The 23375-nt window shown below is 33.1% G+C and overlaps 1 protein-coding gene across 4 annotated transcripts in view; it reads left to right on the top strand.

Moving 5' to 3' along the window:
* Positions 1-23375, top strand: part of LOC149910686 (pseudouridylate synthase RPUSD2-like) — a 335797-nt gene that overhangs the window by 271727 nt on the left and 40695 nt on the right. For 2 of the 4 annotated variants that reach the window (XM_090115993.1, XM_090115989.1), the window contains one exon: positions 994-1258. The exons of the other annotated variants lie outside the window; for them this stretch is intronic. In XM_090115993.1, coding sequence (XP_089972119.1) covers positions 1085-1258 — 174 coding nt within the window. In that variant the 5' untranslated portion in view covers positions 994-1084. The remainder of the gene's footprint in view (positions 1-993; positions 1259-23375) is intronic. 4 annotated transcript variants of the gene reach the window in all.

Raw genomic sequence — 23375 nt, forward strand, 5'->3', positions numbered from 1 at the left:
AAAATTTAATCATCCGTTAGGAAGAGAATCATTTCTTATTATGAAGAAATTTGTGAGACAGAAATAACGATGTTTAAGCATTGATGGCAAATAAATTGGTTATAATTATGCGTGACTGTAAAGTAGAGCTCTTTATGGTTCATTTTCTTAGTTTAACAGAGATATATAAATAAATAGATCGATCTATAATCTCATATTCTAAAAAATGAATGTATGTATTAAACATAATATGATTTTCAGGCGAAGTTTCTCAATGTAACTAGCAAAAATGTATTTCTGCAGCACAGAGTAGCCGCAACATTCCAACACAATATTACCCAAACTATCGTGTTCTCCGAACCATAAAAATCGTTGTGGCCGGACCAAAAGCGGCACAGAGCCCAACAAAACATTATTTCCATACGTCAGACAAATGGCCATCCCGCCGTTTCCGACCTTTGACACAAGGGAAAAGTTTAGTGCGGCCATACAATATGCTATGTCATTTTCATCTCGCTAATAACCCTCATCCAGGCTAATGATAGCTCATTAGGGGCGTTTGACCCGAATTCCTGTACTTATTTAAATATTTAACGTAAATACTTGAATGTAGGCGCAGAGTCGAAGGAGTGCTATTGCTTCGGGTAGTTTGTTTAGTGGTGTTGAATCAAATATGTAGGTAATAGAAGTTTTTATCTTTATCTCAATGTGATTATCACGATATATACAGATGAAGTCAGCTTACAACTTTGTAGTTTATGAAAATCAATAAAATTAAATAATATACTTGACTTGGAGAAAATTATTGCCAGATTTTGACCCAGACCAATTAATACAATGTGTCAATATTTATATATGATATTTCCGTGTACATAATTATAATTTAAACAAAAACGATTTGCATAATGAATATAGTACTTATCACAAGAAACATGTGTTATTTCACATTTATTTCGTTCCATATAAACTTGTCTTACTAGATCATTTTCTAATCTTCCCCTCTCTTGTTCACAGGTAGTGTAGCCAATGCCCCCGTACCAAGTGTGTTAACGTGGATGCGGTAACGGGCGGCGAGCTGGCGTGGTACGGGGCCGGCGGGGGGGCGATGCAGGCGGGCGGCGGGTGGTTCGTGCCGTGGACGATGGGCATGCAGAAGTTCGCGGTCGCGCTGCCGATGGGCGGCGTGGTGCCGCTCGTGCCGCCGCTGCTGGCCGCGCTGCCGCCCGCGCCGCCGCCGCTGAGGCTCATCGCGCCGCCGATGCAGCATCAGGCGAGGAAGGTAGGATTAGATTTGCGATTTAGATTTAGGTATGGTTGCACTGCCTATGGTTAGGTGCGCTGGCTAGGTATGCGCTGGAAGTTTTTGCGATTTAGATTTGGGTATTGTGCCGCCTATGCAGCACGAGGCTAGGAAGGTGGGACTGGAAGTTTTATTACATTGCGATTTAGGTGGTGAATACGCAGAACAACTGGCAGTTTGTTGAAGTGGAACTTCTTAAAGGCGCGTTGAGAGTATAACTTCAAGGTCGCGTCATAGCAATACAGGCTACAGCCTCTGTGTTTGTGTGTAAATTTTAATGATTTTTTTGTCAGATACCTAACACAATTTTAACAAGCGATTTCTTTCACACTTAAAATATGTCTTTTAATAGACCTTTAATTTTTTTTGTAAATTTAATTAAATGCCGCAAAATTCCCATATAAATTCACTTATTTTTTCTTAGCAGCCTCCTTAAGAATTAATAACTACGTTTACACCTCGTAAAATAATGGACAATAATAATATAAGATGGGTGATAAACATTTTAAAAGCATTGTAAAACAATGACTTTAATGTGCCCGTAAAAAACGAGGTTTTAATTGTGTGAAGATTTTAATTAAGATTGCGTTTTATAGTAATTTTTCGTTCATGCGTGAATCCTATTGTACAGAGTGTTCTGAAGGCAAATACAATAATATTTCTTTTAATATAGAAAAGGAAAAACTTCAAAAAAGCAACATCATTTTCCATTGACTAAATTGGTAATTGTAAATGTTTGACATAAATAAATAGGCTTTTTTACTATGATAAATAGTCTTTTAAACAGAAAACAAATTATTAAATAAAACCATACTAATATTATAAATGCGAAAGTAACTCTGTCTGTAACTGTGTCTGTGTCTCTATGCGGGTTTTTCTTTGACTGCGCGGGCGAAGCCGCGGGCGGAAACCTAGTTCATAATAAAATATTCTCCATTTAAAACCAATTCGAATTTTATTTAATAAAACAAACACGTCTACTCAAATAATGCTTTAAATAAAATGTTATAAATGTATTGAGTACTTCAAGCTGCGAGTATTGAGTACTCATAAAAGCTCTAAAGTATATGCTTTTAAAGCTCAATGTATGTACTGAGAATTCGCAAAGTAGGTTGTTACCTTTATGTGCGGCGATTTCGCTCGCGTTTAATAAAAAGCTTAAACGTAAGCTCGGCAACAATTGGTTTTTACTCGTGTGGTGCAAGTTGGAAGAAATCGCGAATATATTTAATATCCAAAACTTAAAACATTATACTTCCGCTCTACACCTAGACTTGAAATTGATCGAGACAGTAGTTGCATTAAGAACTGACCTTTTTTTAAGTTAGTTTAAAAGATAAGACATTGATAAAATTATGCAATTGTAAAGTCATTAAAATGTAGATTACTATCGTTAAAATTTTGTAATTAAAACTCATACGTTTATTTGATTAACTTATTTTTTTTTTTGTCGCCTCAACCTGTTGCATACACCAGCTTTTGAAAAGCAACGTCACAACATAGTTGTAGCTCTTTATTCGAACTACAGCATCTTATTACATAAAGAAGTATGTTGTTATGCTTAACATCTCTGTAAAATAAAATCTTATATATAAAAATGAATCGCAAAATGTGTTGGTAAGCGCATAACTCGAGAACGGCTGAACCGATTTCGATAATTCTTTTTTTATTATATTCCGTGAAGCACGAGGATGGTTCTTATGTAGAGAAAACGTAAACATGTACCACGGGCGAAGCCGGGGCGGACCGCTAGTAAAACAATAAACATGCTTCATATTCGACGGAAATCAGCTAACTTTGACGCGCTCTATACAAGACGACTATAATATAACTTGAGGCAAACACCCAACTATCTAATAACTACACGACCTACCTCTTTACTACTAAACTTTCGCTACATGTTCTCCCATATACCACCCACCGATAGGCCGTGACGTCACTACCTTGCATCTAATAGGCGCGCCATCTAGACATCGGATTATCTCCGTCCGTCTTCTAAGACGGCAGATTAGTTTTTGCTGGCGACTTGTTTTTAAATAGGACTGGTTTTCCTACTTCACTCCTTACATGTATTGAATTATTTTTAGCGTTTGTTTATTTTGATTAAGCGAGGACTTGGAAATATAAAAACTTGAGGGAATTTCTGATGTGGCGTGTTCTTTCAAGACTCACTTGATGTGTGGATTTATTGGAAACACTTTTTTGATGTACATTGCTGTCACCATTGGAATGTATGCGACACTTTCAATTCTTTGCCTCTTTCTATTTTATGTCTCGTTAAAGGAGACTATTTTTTGTGGGCCCACCAAGACTCGGTAACGTATAGTAATAAAAAAAAACGTGTAAAAATATAAAATTATATTATGAATTTTGAAGCTTCGTTGTTTTACAAACGAAACCGGAATCATGAAATCGAATTAAAAAGCTTTATTTTGATATCATCCCTGCTGTAGTGTTGTCTAGAAACCAAGAACAATGGCCAACATTAAAAATAACTGGAACGAAACGTTTTTATCGATAGAATGAAAATAAAACCAAAAAGCGAAAAAAAACTGCCTTAAACAAATCACTTTAGAAACTGTTTTTATTCCTATTTATATGGAAGAATGTGATTGATAGCGATTTTAAATTCAAATAAAACAATTTGTTTCTACTAAGCTAAAAAAATCCGTGTAACGAAACGTTACATCTATTGGCTGCTTTGATAGACGTCAGATTCTTCCTGTCGTAGTTGTAATGTTTTTAACATAAACAATGTTTTTATTTCCTATTTTAAAATGTAATTGCTACAACTTAAGAGCGTTTAATATTACAATAGAACATGAATAATAGCATAGCTGTGCAAATGGATACCTATCCTAATATTATGTACCTACTCCTAGTCATAAATCACGTACCTACCTACCTACTTAACTAATAATTTCTTATTTAATCAGTTTCCCATTCGCTAAAATCGCATAAGGTCCAGAAACTTGAGGTACACACACTTATATCACTTATTTTCTATACTATTTATAACCAAATCGGGTCTCTGTGTTTGTGGTAACTTCGCTGTTTCCGATTTCCGAGCTTGGAATCGTGACAATGTATGTGATGTTTTCTAATATTTATTTATTCATTAATTTAAATATATTATACCCAATAATTCAGATGGGTCACACAAGACAAATCGCTCATTATCAGTTAGTTTTTATGTAGGAATGAGGTAAATGTTTGCACATCGTGTTTCTAAGGATTCCGGTTAAAACATGTAAAAATAATGTCACCACTGTAATCTGGGGACTTCAAGGAACAAATTAACACACATTTCATTAATATACGCTAAGAAATTGAGGTGGGCCTATTCTCCAAACAAAAAAAATCGTCTCCTTTATAGCATTTTATAGGGTTATCATTTAAATTCTTTAGGTAAATAAATCCAAATAAATGTTTAAGAGTCTCCAAAGTCACATAACTATATATAATATGGGTGTTCCTACGTTTGATAATCGATATTTTTTTCAACCATTATATAATGGACGTATATTTTAACATTTTAGCCTACAAACTGTATTTCATTTGAGAGTATTCAAAATTCATCACTACGAATATCTCTTGATTATATCGCTCAATGTATTCTGATTGCTCAATAACTGTAACGTCTTCATTATAGCACGTATGATGTAGTTGATTCATTTCATTTCAAAGGATTAATCTCAACTTTATGCCAGTGCCATATAAATAACTCGGTTTAATAGCGCGGTGATTTGTTATGGACTTTATCTAGACAGAAACCTATTTGGGCGGTCATTTAAGAATGCTTTAATCTTTAGCTCGACAAATCATATAGAAAATTTAGGAGAAGTTAATTATTGTGTTGTCTGGAACTTATTAAGTACGTACACTTATTGCAAGACTTAAATTTGGATAATAATGGGAAAATAATGGGGGTTCCACAAGGTTCATTCCACGACCTTTACTATATCTTATTTTTATTAATGACTTACCTTTACCGTCAAAGCGCCCTTAAACAGATTATGCTAACAAATACCTTTGTTAAAACCTAATTATTATAAAATAATGTTAATCTTATCATTAATTTACTTTTCAGTGTAGTCACCAATATATCCGTAAATAGTATTATGCTCCAAAAGGGTAGTAATTTGCGACACAAATTATCTAGATAGGAGCCTATTTGGGAGCAATTTAGGCCCGCTCTAATCTTGATTGCAGTATTTCATATTGTTGATCTAGAGATATGAACCATTGAGTATCCTTAGCATTACTAATACTGGTTTTACTGGCATGTTTTATTCCAATATTTTTAATACTTCTAAAGCAATTTTCATATTCATTATTGCTGTGTAAATGAGTTTTCATTAAAGGTAAATCAATAATAGATAAGTAATTATAACATAAAAGCTTTGCCACTAAAATAATTGAAATATACAAGCTTCATGCAGCGCTAAAAGATAAAACTTTAAACATTGCTTATGCTAATGGTGTTTTGATTGTAAAATCTAAAGCATATATCGATAATATAATCGAATCTTTAATGCAGTTAAAATATTAAACATTGAACTAATCTCGATCATAAAACAAGTTAATTTGCAAGTAAAACCATATAATAAATCAGAAAATGTAACTAAAGCCGCAACCTCCAATTACGAAGATGATCAAACACGCCCAGCAATTAAATTAGCAAATTTTTCGCTCGCTGTGACCGCTTCTTTTATCAATGGCGTATTCATCTGGTCTTGTAAACCTTTGGATGTCGGTTTTATAAAATTTTAATATGAGCGTAAATTCATGTCTGCTTTTAAATATAGTCTCTAATTAGATTGCAATTATTGATATGCAGCAAAAGTTTTATAACACCTCTTTAATTTCTATAAACGTTACCTAAATTTACCTATGAATTAAAATATAAAGAGGAAATTATTTAATTTCTAAACCTTGTAAAGCAAGGAATAAAATAATTATTTTATTTTTACGTTACAAAATATAATATTACTGTATTTGTAAAATAACGTGGCAATAAATATTCATTCATAGGACCGATTACATTACCCAAGCCTTACCTTGGTGCTTCACCCCCGACGTTTCTCGATATATTTCTTCCAATATTAACATGTAGCTGATCAATGCTGGCATTAAATGGTGGTATTAGGGCAATAAATCACGGTCTATTTGCGGCGTGCTCCTGGGAATGGTTTGCTAACTCATTGATGTGGGTAGCTTGGTAATGAGTGGGCCAGTCTGTACAATTGTTATACGTGTCTTGAAGATTTAACGGTTTTAAAAATAGTTTTTTTGGGGGTATAATCGTTTGCAATGGATCAAAGGGAAACAGAAATACGAACTTACGAGTTTTGTGAGCCGTGATCAAGTCAAATTCACCTATAAATAGCTAGAAAAAGCGAATATAATTTGGTTAATCTTCTTGCTTAGTTTGTTAAATTTTAAGATAACAGATAGATTGTGTACAGCAGAAGACGAAACGGTGAAAATCACGTACTTTCTAACTATTGCAGTAGTTTAAACTATGATTTTACTTACAAAAAAAGAACTGGGATAAGTTCCTCGTATCCTCGTAATATTAATAAAATAATTTGGAAAATCCAAAAGTGCACGCCTCATAATTTTTTTTAAATAAATATTTATTAATTATTATTTTTGTTTATTTAATAACAATTAAACCACATCGAATCAGACCCTGAAAAATGAAAGGGTTCTATTCCTGAGCATACTCAAGCGTAAGAGAAAAAAAAAGACTCGATTAGTAAAGTATTTCGGTCGCTATCGTGTTAACAAGAAAAAGGATCCGCACATACAGACACACGGACGTCCAAGACAGAACTTTTTTAAACTGTTTTTTAACTAGTTTAAATAACAAAAATGACATCAAAAATATCATGAACGTTAAAAATAGTGTTTTTTCTTAATATGTGTGTGTATGTATTATCTTACAAGTGCAATGTATGATACATAAAGACATTTTAAGTTTGAAAAATCAGATGTTTTGCGCGAAGTGACAGTAGTACCCACCTCAACGCTTCGCTTATGAGGCGTGCAATAGCTACACAATGTCACACATTTTCTGTTTATTTTACACTCCTCTCACAGCTACCGCGTATAAATCATAACCATAACATAAGTCATAACTTAGCGAACTTACAGCGTATAACAAGCCGCCGCAATTTTCTAACTACATCGCTATCATATAAAGAATCTAAATTAACACAATGTCTACATAACTTCATACTATTAACACTAAGATTGCGAAATTCTTGCCATTAACTAGGATGGCTTATGTAGGTATTTTTAACTAGCCGGTATATCAACGCTCAGCATTTTTCTCTCGAGTTCAAACTTATGAAGACAAATCTTAGTATTCATTCAAACATTTTCAAATATGACAACCAATAAAAAGTAAAGGAAGTAAGAATAACTAAAGAAAGTATAAAAAAACACTTCAACAATATAATATTATTTTGTTTGTACACACAAAGCTCAACAAGCAAAGATAGAGATACTTCAAAATCTCAAACTGTTTTCTTTTAAAGTACATTCAATCAATGGTATACAACTGCTATTGCATCAATTTCATGATATCATTTTGATTATTTATCCTGGTTCCTGCCATCTGCCATACCACAGCTAGTGTACTTCCCGCATAAAGTCAAGTTAGGCAATTTTATATGCATTCTATTTATCATACAGTCCAAACGCCGTCAGCCATTTTATCTCGCAACTTGTATTCCCGTCGCGGCAGTAACATTACTTTACGACTATGAGAAGTCACTGAAGTAATATTTTAAAACGTGTTATTTAAGTCTGTCTATTAATATTCGAACACCTTGCTGTTGATAATTTATCTGAACATGTCCAATGGCGCGGACTTGCAACCGTGTAGGATTTGCAGCTGGGAGGTTTTTCTATTGATTTATTTGTACAACCATTATTTATGGTAATTTCTGCGCTATTTTTATCGTTGTGTGAAAGGGTCCTACTGGGTTTATTGATGAGAAACAATTTGAGACACTGGTTAAGTTTGAAACGGTGAAAAGAGTACTTTCAGGGAGTTTTTGTGTGTATAGTGTTTTATATATTTTAAACTAGCATTCCTCTTAGTAAATTATTTACTTAAAAACCATTCTCAATAACCACTCCATCTATGAAAAAAACATCAAAATCCGTTTCCTAGTTTTAAATATTTAAGCATACTTAGGGACAGACAGCGACAGCGATTTTGTGCGACAGCGACAGCGAGCTATGTAATGATAGAAACATAATTATTGTACATTGTCATATTTTTTAATTTGACGATTTAAGGATAAATTCTGAACAATAAATACCACACCATTATAGATCTGTGTTGATTTATAAGCAGGCATTATTGAATCACAGAGTAATTTTTTCCCGCGTAGGTAAAGGAGATTATTGATGTCTCGTTGGCGGAACTTTTTGCTGCTCTGTGGTTTATTGACACTATTTCTTATTGAGGGCATGATTGTACTCAAGTATGGTTCATGTAATACGAATACTTGGCTAGAATTAAAAAGATTCTTTTTTCTGCTGTTGCGGATCAATTAAATTTTTCATTTCTTCACATTTATGAAATTTACAACATACGCTTATTATGATTAAATCTGGAAAATCTATACTAATATTATAATGCTGAAGAGTTTGTTTTTTTTTTGGTTGTTTGTTTGAACGCGCTAATCTCAGGAACTACTGGTCCGATTAGAAAAATTCTTTCAGCGTTAGATAGCCCATTTATCGAGGAAGGTTATAGGCTATATATCATCATCCCAAGACCAACAGGAGCGGAGCAATGCGACTGAAACCGCGGGGCACAGCTAGTTCATTATAAGAAGAGAAGGAAGAGTTATAAATCAATACGTTTTAAAGGATAAAAGAACATAACGAGGTTCTTCACCCCAACAGTATATTTTTTTTTATTTTAATCTTTTTTTAGAAGCATATTTTTAAATGTAAAGAGCTTTAAAATATTTACTTACAACTGCATAAATATAGCTGCGATATAATTATTATAGTGAAAAACATTTTATTTTTAAAACACACTGATTGAAAACTCAGCGTCAAACTAACAACTAAATAATTTCCATTTGCTTCATTGCGACTGTACTATTATTATAACATGGAAATGAAATATCTCGACATCAAACAAAAGCTTGTTAAAATCCACGAAATACACTCATTAATGAGAATGAACGAAATAGTTGCGAAGTTTGGATTTCGCCGTCAAAACTTTTTGTGAGCTGTATACATTTGTGAATTTATTTGGTTTGTTGTTAAATTTATGGCAGCTCACTTTGATGGGATCTTCTCATAAAACATTGTAATTGTGTTCTTGTTTATTTTATTTCTTTGGTTTAATGTCACTACGAACATACGTATTTGATTTTAAGGAGCACACTTATATGATCCATAGATGAAACAATATTATAGAAATGAATATTTTTGAAAAAAAAATGTGTGTGTCGAGCACACGTGTCAAAAGTGAAACTTCTTTGGCAAGATTTAAAGATACCAAAATCGTCGTCTTATTCCATGACGTGACGGTATTGCCATGACGCGACCTTGAAATTTTAAACTCACTAAAAGATGTTTCACTTCAAAATAAAAAAAAACACTCCTCAAAAAAACCAAGAAGGTCAACAGTCAAATCATACCCACCTTCGTGTTAATTAAGCCCCTATCAACAATTTCGACGCCACATATTCTATACTACGATTAATCGTTACGTTTTCGAATCGAACAATTATCGATTTACAATCGTTCCGCTCGCGTCACGCAGTGTGCATTGAATAAAGCAAACGTTTGATGTGTTGGGGTGTGCGACGAATTTCAAATTGAATTGAAACGATTAGTCGGTATCGTAGCGAGAATTACTAATGTTTTACGAAGGTGGAACAAAGGGGGTAATTAGTAGTTCAGGATGAGAAGGAATAGGAACGTTTAAAGACGAGTAATTTTATGGTGCGATGGAATATAATAAGTTATCCTATATTTTGAGCTACATGCATTGACACTTTTTGCAAATTAATGACAATTAGTATCCGTAAATGGGCGGCATTGCATTGTTCAATACATTAACAGTAAAACAGAACTGACCACAAAATACTAGATTTTCCATCGCCTATTTAACGAAAGTTTACCTTTTTTCACTAAAAGTAGCCAATGTTATTTCCGAAAGTCCACTCTATCTCATTCTATCATGAATTACATTAGAATCAGTTCAGTGCTTAACAGTAGACCTAGTAGGCGTTACCAGCAAGCAGATACATTCGCGTTTATAATTTTAGTCTAAATAAATTTGGCCCATATATTAAAACGGAAGGTAAATATATTCCATACATGCTATACAACAAGTGTATTACAAGCAGGATAGTGGATACTAGATACCAGCTGATGCAATAAAGAACCTTAGTGGAGCCTGGCAAAGCGCCCAGTAACAAAATATTAATGCAGGTGGAATAATTGCTGTATTTATAAGTGATGGCTTATTGTCATTACTGCAACGTTTTGAGATAATTTTTGTTGTAGACAAAAATGCCTAGTTATATTTATACTAGATTTCCGCCCGCGGCTTCGCCCGCGTTTGCAAAGGAAAACCCGCATAGTTCCCGTTCCCGTGGGATTTCCGGGATAAAAACTATCCTATGTGTTAATCCAAGTTACCCTCTATATGTGTGCTAAATTTCATTGTAATCGGTTCAGTAGTTTTTACGTGAAAGAGTAACAAACATCCATACATCCTTACAAACTTTCGCCTTTATAATATTAGATTCGTATGTAGTAGCTTTAGACTGTTGGATTTAATGTGTATTTTTAATATTAGTGTAGATGCTATCAAAAAAAGTTGTACCTAACTTTATATATTACCTACGTCATGTTTTCTTAATCTTGGTTAAAGTTCGAATAAAACCCCTTTAGGTGAGAAATTTTTCAATATATTCCCTTAACATTGTGTTACTTTATACTAAGTAAATATCTATTCATCTTTAATCGTTTTCAAAAGACCACTTAATCATATATACCTACTTCTTAGTATCCATAAATCTTAAGCCCATTTTTTAATTCATGCATGATCTTACACTGGAGTGTTAAGAGAAAAAGAAGTGTTCGAGAAACAAACATCTATCACGGTGTAATCTAAGTTTATTGACAGGTATAAATTACATGGGGCTTAGTACATAGCCTATCTGGAGTTAGAAGAATAGATAAGGGTACGATAGATCGGGTGGTGGTATGTTGTAGGCGGGTGGCGAGGAGCGATTTATTATAAAAGTTGAAAAAGCTGATTGACAGACGTTAATATCTCTTATTCATTATCTTTGTTAACCTTTACATTATTATCACGTTATTGAAATAATAAAATGATTGGTTTATGTTGATGTCTTTCGTCCTTCATTTTTACCTACTTTCGTCTCGTTGTTAAGTGTTGATGGTGCAAAGTTCAATGGGTCATTTGTAGATAATATTGTAAATTAGAGAGTACAATAACTACATGGTTATTATCTATTATCACTGTTCTTGTTAAACACACTATCTAAAAAATCTCATTTGTTTCTTTGATCAATTTTAGGTTCAATTGAACCTAACTTAGAATCACGTTAAGAGTTAAACATTTTTGCTATTTGCAAATTATTGAGTCTACTGCAAGAACCCTGACTATATCGGCTATAATCACTATCCACAATTTACCAATAAAATTAAAATAATCTAAAGGTACATCAAAACCGCTAGTGCCAGTAATCTGATCACAACCAGACTATCACCGATAAGGTATGTCGCTCATGTGCTAATTGATAACAACTTTTAATATACGCTAATCCTTATTAAACCGCGAATATCATTATCGCGGTATTCCAGCTTGATTTATAACAAGCTGAGATAAAAGTCGATAACTATTACGAAGTGATGCCAAATAGAAAATACTGTAGTATTGGATGGATCGCAATTAGTTGCCTTGACAAGTGTTGATGGTATATTTCTGATTTATTTTATTTATAGGGAAGGGATGATATAGTGTGTGGAATATTGATAGATGCTGGTGGAGTGATTAAAATGGACAAAGTATCGTGTAGTATGTTAATATTTTTAATTATAAGTATTCAATATGCGCTATCCCATAAACTTCATATATTTCCTTTCCTACCAGCGGCCTTAGACAAAGTAACAATTAAAAAACGATAACGAAGTTAGAAAAGGCAAAAATGTATGGGATTGACATACGCCGCGTTAGATCACGTGGTCTATCTAATGTCAATCCCATACATTTTTGCCTTTTCTAACTTCGTTATCGTTTTTTAATTGTTACTTTGTCTAAGGCCCAGGTTAGCTGGTAGAGATTTCGGTTCAGCAACAAGGCCGCCTGCTGTACAAATGATGCCTTTTTGTAATATTGTTCTGCTTTGTTATGTTTTGTTTGTATAATCAAGTATTATTAATCCATACTAATATTATAAATGCGAAAGTAACTCTGTCTGTCTGTCTGTTACTCAATCACGCCTTTACTACTGAACCAATTTGCATGAAATTTGGTATAGAGATATTTTGATACCCGAGAAAGGACATAGGATAGGTTTTATCCCGGAAATCCTACGGGAGCAGGTTTTTCTTTGAAAACGCGGGCGAAGCCGCGGGCGGAAAGCTAGTAGATAATATATTATATATAGAATTGTGAAAATGTCCTAGTGGAATGATTAAGTAGATTGTTTTTTTTAAGATTATCGATTACAATATAAACACTCAATTACGAAATCAATGATCTTTTCTTTTTAAGTAGGCTCATAGAAATAATTTATGTTGCAGTAACAAAAATCAAATATCCACGGCTAAACGAATAAATGAAACTATCTACATTATAGACGCAAATTAATTCCTCAATTTAATTCATAGTAGTATATTCTTGTATCCCAATTGTGTATTTGACTATCCAGTTACAATAATTTATAACTAAAACAAAAAACATAAACTAAGAAACAACAATATTAATTGCGACTCAATAATGCTCCATTTTAAAATTCAATAAGTCAATAAACCGCACGCAGACTGTTGCAATTTTAATTTCATTGCAACTTCTTTATTACTTTTGTAATTCAGACTTATACAGAACTCATAAATATATTTGTAATATTATGATTGCATATTGATATTTAATTACACTTGGAATTATATAGAAAAAATGCAAATTCCTCTTACTGTTTCCATTTATTATCTAGATAAATTATATTTTTTAGATACAAGGAATTATCTATTAAAATTGTTTTTTTTTTTTTTTTTAAATCATTTATTCAAGGCTTTTGAACGAATGTTCATGGCAGCCCCATTGTAACAATCAACTTACAAACTAAACACAAATTAATAAACATAATATATATCTAAATAACAATGAGAACGCCTAGGAGCCAGCGCTATACGTTGAAAGAAAATCTCCCACCATGCCATACACCAACCCTGCCTCCTCCGAGCAAGGGTTGGATAACGAGCTATAAAAAATTCCCATATTGGCCCGCGAAGCATCTAGCTTTTGAAATAATTCCACACGTTTCGTCTCATTCCGGACACACTCCACAAGCACATGATGCACGTCCTCGGTCTTTCCACAAATTATACACAAAGGAGACTCTATTTTACCCATCATATGTGCAAAAGCTCTTAATGGCATGTGCCCGGAACGCAATCTATGTGCCAACACAACAATATTGCGCGGTATATTTCCAACAAACCAAGGAGAACGATGAGGCTGACTTTGCATAATTTTGTACCAAATACCCTTTGTTTTTGAACGGACATCAAAATACTCGCGCCACTGCTCCAAACATAAAAATTTAAATTTAGGTAAAAGTTCATAGTGATTCGGAAGAATATAAATTTCCGAACCGTCACTGATTGCTGCCTTTGCCAAACGATCAGCCTCCTCATTCCCTGCTAAGCCAATATGGGAAGGTATCCACTGCAGTTTTACATTTATATTATTTTCAATTGCCTTAATTAATTTACTTATAATATCGTATGCCATAGGATAGCCTCTAAAAGTCCCATTTAAACAGTGCAATAAATGTTGTATAGCGCTTTTACTATCACTAAGTATAACTACACTATCCTGTGCCTTATAATTATCTAGAATATGGGATAAAGCTGCTGATATAGCAAACAACTCCAAAGTCATGATACAAACAGGCGACGAATTTTTATAACAATCTTCTACTTTAGAAGTAACATCGATATAAGCACAACCGGAGGGCAGCCCGGTGCCCTTTGATCCATCCGTAAATATTTTAAAACAATGACTATACTTAATATTAATTTCACGAACAACTTCATTTTTTAAAACCAATGAATTATAATTTTTTTTTGAATCCCGTATACAATCCAAGTAATCACATATATATTCTTTAATATTTGCTCCAGGGACCCAATTTTTAAACCGAAACAATTCTAAAGTGTTAGAGGTAAAAAGCCTCTCATCTTTAATTTCTATGTAAGTTAACGCCAACAGTGGCTGCTTTTTTCTAGACCAATAATTATTTGTACAAAGAGCACCGAGCTTGTCCAAAAGACTAGTAGCGGGATTATTACAAAAAGATTTAGCTTTAAGACAATATTTGTAAGCCAAATATTTCCGACGTATAGCTAGCGGAGGAATACATATTTCACTCTCCATTACGTGCACTGGCGTGGATTTAATAAAGCCACCAATAATTCTTAAAGCTTGATTTTGTATTTTATCAAGTTTAGAAACATGACATTGTGCACTGTTGTCGTATAAAAAGCTACCGAAATCAATTCTACTCCTAATGATACTTATATATAGCCTTCTTAAGTGCTTAGGATGAGCTCCCCAACCGCTACCAGCTAAGACTTTCAATATATTGATGAATTTTTGAGTTTTGCCGCAGATTTCATTTATGTGCCTACCCCAACGTAAAGAGCGATCCAGCCAAACACCCAAATATCTAATATTTTCATTATATTTTAAATCTAAATTATTGATTTTAAGAGTAATATTATGTTGTCTTCGTCCCCTGCTAAATAGGCAAAAATTTGTTTTATCTACCGATACCTGTAAACCTATATCATGAAGTAAGGATACTAAAATATTTAATGCATTTTGAATGTCCTGAACGCTATTATTAATAACGGGATTACTCGAATATATCACAAAATCATCAGCGTACTGACCTATTCCTACACTAATGGTTTTACTAATCTCAGCAGTAACCAAATTAAAAAGAAGAGGAGATATTGGATCGCCTTGGCACAAACCGTTAGACGCCCACCTAACCAAAAGATTACTACTACTACAGCTACTATTACTATTATCATTACAGTAATTAGAATTATTAATTAGTAGATGTCTCTCACTTAAAAACTCCCAAAAATAATTGCACATTTTATAACCCACATTTAAAAGGTCTAATTTTTTAATTACGGCTTCTGTAAGAACATTGTTATACGCCCCTTCTACATCAATGAAACAAGCTAACGTCGGTATATTTTTAGTAAGACCAATCTGAATTGACGAGACAAGGCAAGCTACTGAATCTAGACAAGAACGCGATTTTCTAAACCCTGTTGTATGAACAGACAAAATACTATTTCTTTCCACATACCATTCTAATCTTTTACCAATCATAATTAAAATTGTAAAAAGAAAGAAACTATATTTACCTACAGCAGAAAATCTATTTGTTAGTATTTGTTATATTCAACATCTATACTTACCTTACCGAAACTTTCCGAATATTTACAATTTATAAATCCAGACTTCAACGTTTAAAAACAGAGAAACAAAATTAGAACGAAAAAAACAATTTACTCCGTCCAATCATTTCTCCAGTATTTTACAGTGCCCTTTGACGCTAAGATAAAATGTCCAATCGATTTTTCGATATCCCCTATTAACAAGGTTGTAAAGTCGAAAATCGCTTGTAACTTGTGCCTACAAATCACTGGTCGTGTTCAGTACTTTGAAACCAATTTCCGTTCCGCTTTCATATTGAAATGTAAGTACTCCGTGACAAATAGAGGGCGCTGTTTGTGGATTGTAAATCAATTATTTATTGGGGATTTATGGACTTTCCTCTTTTTTAATCGCAAAAAAGTTATTTCGACGCGGGTATGTGATGTTTGCAGATCTTTAATAGAATTTAATATTTTATGGATTTAAAAGAATAATATACAAAAATGTAAATCATTCTGTATTAAATTTTAGTAGCACATGCTTACGATGTGCTTATCAATCTCTGTTAAATTTTGATATGTTGAAGTATAAACCGATGATCTAACTCCATAAATCATGCATTATTTCTAAGCAATAAACAAAATCATAAAACGCTGAAAACAGCATATTAAGCACCTACTCATATCAATACTTTTTTTCGTTTTTGAATACAATGCACAAACCATTAAAAAGTAAGCAACCTAAACTTACTACATATAGCATAGAAGCAATAACAACAGTCTTATAATTTTATTAACAACAGTCCCCTACTCCCTATTAATCTGTATCCAGTATAAACAAATAAAAAACAGCAATACAAAAAAACGCAATACATTTGTATCGTCGGTATGTCACCCACGTCAGCCGACACGATTGAGTCGGCAATTTGCAAATGCGTTGATATTGTCAACTGGAAGTAAAAAGTATATACTCCATTTGATACGCCATAAGTTTATCTATCTCTATATAATTATTTTGTTAATTTAGCTATGTTTTCGAGTTTGCTCATACTTTATTCCTGACGCGCGAAGGCAGGACGTAATATTATGTCAGGTCACGTCACTCTGCTTATAATTTATGAGTTCAGTGTTGTGTAGCACCTTATTTACTTGAAGCTTTAATTTATATTTGTAAAAAAAAACGTCACAAGTTTTTACACATTTGTATTAAATTTACAGTGGATTTACACTTACCACCAATTAGAATATTACCTGAATTATCTTCTACACTCTAAGATAAGAAAATAAAAGAATAGCAAATTCCATCCAGAATCAAGTTCCCTTAACTATAATTGTCTATACCATTTTAACTGAGACAAGCGCATAAAACCTCTTAAATACAGTTATTAATGATCGGTCAAGATGTCCTTTAAAACTGCTCCCGTTCTGTAAACGAGTATTTTTGTTATTTTTTCCATAACTGGATCTTTATTTATTAATATTGTCATTGATAGATTCGAAAGAGTCACTAGACCTGTAAAACTGGTCTTGAGGAATATTTTTATTCATACATTGTTGAATGCTGTTTATTTTACCCGGATGTGTGAGGAGTTATTAAATTTTATTGCATTTCAACGAATATATTTGTCTATTGATATTTGAACTAGACACATGCGGTTTATTGCAATCATTAGATTGATTTTTCTATTAAAAACTAGTTTTTATCGTAAAAAATATTCCAATTAAAATATTTTTGTATATTCTATGTATTCACTCGCTTACTCATATCACCAAATACGGAAAACCAAAGCGGCTTCACATAAAATCGTAAAACTTTTTCTGCCATTCGAAGGACCGATCAATCTTGATCCGCGGCCGCCAGTGACGTCACCGTTGACAAGGGTCAAACGACATTTTTGTGAACTTTTCGTTTTGCCGCCAAAACAACGCGACCGCAAATTTGAATAACAACGAAATACGAATATGGACTTTTCTTCTGACTCTTTTTGTGAAGCGGGAACATTTGAGTTTTAGTTTAAAATGCTTTCGCTTTGACGGTGGCTTATAATGTTAAATTTAGTTGAAATTTTACTGAAATAGTTTATATAAACTAAGTGTAATATCAAGGCAATTTAAAACAGATTAAATTATCATTTCATAGAACAAATGAATTGATATTATAGAATAATCAACATGATTACAAAGAAAACTAGTAAGAATCATCATACATAAGAATTTTTTTTTGTTGTTTATCGCTTCAAACATAATAGAAATAAAATATCCCTACTATAAGAAAATAACTATTTATAGAATACAGTTCATTATTTCGGGGTAATTTGTAAGAAATAAGCGCGTCCCTTTGAAGAAAGAAATAATGCTCAATTAAACGCGCACCGCTCGTTTAGTACGTGATACGTGTAATTAAAAGCTCATTATACCATTTACAAGAAATTACCAACGACGAAATTACTTCCACAGACTCAAAATACTTCTCCAAATCTCGTTTCGGAAACGATACTCCACGCAGTTGCTACACAAGAAAGACATATTTTTTGTTACAATTCTCAAATTTAAAAAACGATCAAAACTGGTTATTCCATCATGCATTCTATATCAGTCGTCAAAATCGATTCCAATAACATCGATTAAAGTTAATACGAGTTCGATAAAATCACCGTTTGCGATTGTATTGGCATTTTCCATGCCCCACGTTCCGAATTAATTTGTTTCGGGGCAATTAATCGTTTCTCGTTTTCAACAATTACTTTTTTATTATGTCAGAGGAATGTCAAGTGTTCCGTGGGCGTATTTGGGTAAGGTGCAATCGAATTAGAGTTGTATGGTTTCTTGCGTCATAGAAATCGATTATATCTTTAGTGTTAATCGAGAATCCGTTTAGGAAGCCAATGGAAGATTGATTTTGGTGCCGTCTCTTACGAATCTAAAGCATGTATAAAATTTTGATAATAATTTCGGCAAACTACAACTGTAGACAATGGCCATCAAGACAGACTAGAAATTGTAAAATTTGATACAGACGTAAAATAATTTAATTTATAAATTATGCATGATGCAACGGTGTTACAGGAAATGTATATGACATGGTCGACAGGGTTACTAGCACGTGTCTCTGGCCACAACACTACATATCTAATGAAGGAAGCGTTATGGCGCATTGTACTGGGAACACATATTTCTGTGTAACGCCGTGGACTGATATATTAGTGTACAATGAATACTGAGTATTGATATTGTGTATACATTGTTGTATTTTGAATGTGTGTGCCAATATTTTGAAGCTTTAATTAGTTGAAACAGTGATTTTGTGAAAAAAAAATTGTGCAATACTCATTATAGGCTATTGGAACAGCATAAATCTGAACTGTTTTCAATTCAATTTGTTGCATTATGAGTATCAATGTCCCACAATACCCCTTCCCATGCTCACCGTATACCAATTTCCGAGAACCATTCGCAGTTCCTTTGTGCGGGCCGAGGCATTTCATCCTGCTTTATTTTCATTCCCGTCATCGTCACAGTTTAGCATTGTTGCCCTTTTTTCGGCGCTCTTCGTTAGCGATCGTGTTTTACTCTTTGTCGATGATAACCACCCGTCGAGTTTCACAGAATATTTTTTATTCAATTTTTACTTTTTTTTTTACTTAACCTCTTTTCGGGGATCGGTGCCGAAGCGTCCACATAACCCTGTTTGTTTAGGCTCCGGATTAATTTACGAAAACGGATTTTAATGTTTCCCCATTCGAGTTTACAATTTTGCGCCGCGGAATGTGTTCATTTTAATTTTTATATTCGTTTCCAGTTGGCTCGTGTCTAGTTTTGTGTACAGAGTTGGAATTTAATTAAAATTTTTCGTCATAATTTCCGTTCCGTGTATGAATTAGTAACATGCGCGCTCCTTTAATAAATTTAGTTGTATGAACTTTGTTACAAAGGAGATACAAGTTTTAATTAATTTAATGATAGTCCATTATTTGTAAATTAATTGTCAATTTATGGAATGTGTATATAATTACTGACAAATAGTTACCGTTTCGATCAAGATTAATTATTTCAGTGTATATTCCTCATACATTTACTAAAGCTACATAATAACCCTTCACTAATATTGCCAAGTCCAAACAGTCCCAACAAAGTATGGTTTTAATTTTTTTCTTAATGCCCCATAACTCCTTTTCTTCGTAAACTGAGTGCGTTTGTTTTGATTTACAATCTTTTGTGTAGCGATACAATTATCGGTTTTATGTTCGCTCGAATTAGTCTTGGAAATTGGATGTTTGTATTGATTCGTTTTAATATACCTTTGTATCTTTTGTTCGGTTTTAAGATACATTGTTTTTGAGAAATTAGTGATAACTCTATTATACTAATATTATAAAGCTGAAGAGTTTGTTTGTTTGTTTTAACTTGCATCTCAAGAACTAATGGTCCGATTTGAAAAATTCTTCCGTTGTTAGATAGCCCATTAATCGAGGAAGGACAGGATAAGGAATATATCATCATGCTAAGGCCAACAGGAGCGGAGCACTGCGGGTTAAACCGCGGGGCTTACCTAGTGAGTGATAAATTTCTTGATGTATATTTTATGATGGAAGATAGATGGCGCTTATAAAGATTGATAGGTGTAAATATAGGGACACATTATTGAAAACAAATAGGGAGGCATAGAAAATTTATTATCGAGATAATGTTACCTGACTATTGAAATATTATGCTGCTGCAGCTGTTAAGTAATTACTCATTTTATACAATTTTATTATTAGTTTTCTATGCTCATGCATCTTTGAGATTATTCCATAAAGGAAGGTTTCATGTCCAACCATGAAATCTTTCCTATACTATCATATATTTATTTCTATATAAAATATTCACAAATGGAATAGATCATAAAAGTGGTTTATTGTTAACATTATCATAACATAGTTTTAAATAATCAAAGAAATGAATAAGACTTCACATTGAAAACATAACTTACCGAAAATTCTATACATTTAAATTTTGCATCGCTTATTAATTTGTTGTTATTATAATTTTTCTTACAACCCATCGTTTTAGACACTTACAACGTCTGAACACGTTAAATTCTTTATCGCCAATAACACATGTGTTGTTTATTTTATAATCCCAATAAAATATATTAAATAAAGGAGCCGGGCGCATAAATAAAGGTCACAAGCGACATAAATGTATGTTCATTCGATTTTATTGCCGATAGTTGAATATCTGCACCTGCCGTTGTATTTCTATGCTATTTGCCTATTTCGCGACGTAGACTGGAGCCGTTCCCACGTATTCTATATCTCTATTATTAGCTTGTAATTAAGATATGTAAGAGCATTTTATCTGGTTATTTAGTGGAGCAATCTTGTATGTTGACTTTAATGTAGTTTAATCTATGATATATAAAAAAGCTAGATACGTTACCCGCTCTCTATTTTGGCAAGAAAAAACTCAGCTAAGTGCCCGAGTTTCACTTAGTCACGCACCATTCAGCGTCGTGGCTGGACGTTCTTTTTATATTTTAATCGGCAGTTGTTATTACGAAGTACATGAGTGAGACATGTATTATGTCTCGTGCGTGAGAGTGAAAGAGAGAACAACTGTATTGGTGATAATGCGTGAGTAAGTAGGTATGTATTAATTACGCTGTTTTTTAGTGCAATGATGTTGGCGTATGCCGCGTCTACTAGTATAATAGGTCATTGAGTTTAATTAGAATTTTTAATCAAACATTTTTATTACATTCGATTGAAATCGACAAATGTGGAATGTTGAAAATGCTGGAAAAGTCCTGTCCTCTTTTATGATTCATCATTCATTGCTAATTAATATTTTTTGAATCCGTAAAATGTCATAATTATACGAATAGAGTTCATGTTATTGGTAGTTAGCTTTTAAACAACCATTATATAATAGGGACATAGTCTTTTCGTAATGCTACCAATATCACCATTCATATTACATACCACATATATATGGTACTAGAGGTCCGCCCCGGCTTCGCCCGTGGTACATATTTCGCAATAAAAGGTAGCCTATATGTCCTTTCTCGGGTATCAAAATATCTTCATACCAAATTTCATGCAAATTGGTTCAGTAGTTTAGGCGTGATTGAGTAACAGACAGACAGACAGAGTTACTTTCGCATTTATAATATTAGTATGGATGTAATAAGCGGATTATCAAATACCCAACTTCTTACTGTTACATTAAACGATATACAATGATCTTACAACACTTATCTTAGAATAATGGTGACCCAAGGGTATATTAGATCGAGAAGGAATAATTAGCTTCCGTTTTGTATGAACCTAACCACATAAGCGTCAGCTTTTCGGCCAGAGTCAATATGTTTCTGAAAGAGTTCCGAAAGTTATATTTGGCTTGGATGTGGAGAATTTTGATCTTATGGTCTTAGTTTGAAGGTTTTAAATGCAGGATGCAACGATTATGTGGAATGTTACATTCCTCTTGATAAGCTTCACTATTGATAGGAATTATTCAATATACCTCTCATTCTTTTTACGTACAAAAATAATCAATATGAGGACATGGAAATATTTAATTAAAACTTGATTAATTAAAATTATTAACACTTATTACTACCGTAAAATATAACTAGTAAAATGGAATCATTCCTCTTTATATAAAACTAGCTGTCCGCCCCGGCTTCGCTCGTGGTACATATTTCGCAATAAAAGGTAGCCTATGTTCTTTCTCAGGGTCTAAAGATTATCTGTGCCAAATTTCATCCAAATCGGTCCAGTAGTTTATGCGTGAAAACCATACATACATACATACATGCAAACCTTTCCTCTTTATAATATTAGTATAGAAGTATGAGAAAAGAAGGAAAGGATGCAGAAAGGAGCATGAATTCATAACAACACGACAAAATATGCATCTCAGTGCGTACCGAAATTCCTCCAAAACCGTTGAACCAAAAATGTTCATATTAAATTAACAAATCAAATCAATGACAGGTAATTTACGTGCTCTTGTAACTTGTAATTTGGTTAACTTTTGCTCGATTTTTTCGCATCAATCTTGCGCACACGCACATTTGAGTACTTGACAGTTTAATTTTTGGGATCCTCTTACAAATTGCCTAATGCCGGACCACCGGGGATTTCGTTAAAGTTAATTATTCTTTATATTTTTATGTAAAGGATACTGTTAATTTTGGGATTAAGCGCTTGTGGTAAGCTAAAGCACGTTTGTGCTTTTAACTATGGTGAATTTTATAAATAAAAAAAATACCTATGTTAGTTTCAATTAAATTTGTTTTACAAATATGTTTTGAATATTAATTGTAAATATATATTTCACTGCAATTACAAGTTTCTGTCCGCGGTTAACTTTCGTGGTGTAGGGAAAAAACTAAGATTTAAAATATTATAAT

Source organism: Colias eurytheme, chromosome 2, assembly GCF_061535395.1.
Source record: "Colias eurytheme isolate Ceu_HAF_F1 chromosome 2, ilColEury1 Martin Lab GWU primary, whole genome shotgun sequence".
Lineage (NCBI taxonomy): Eukaryota > Metazoa > Arthropoda > Insecta > Lepidoptera > Pieridae > Colias > Colias eurytheme.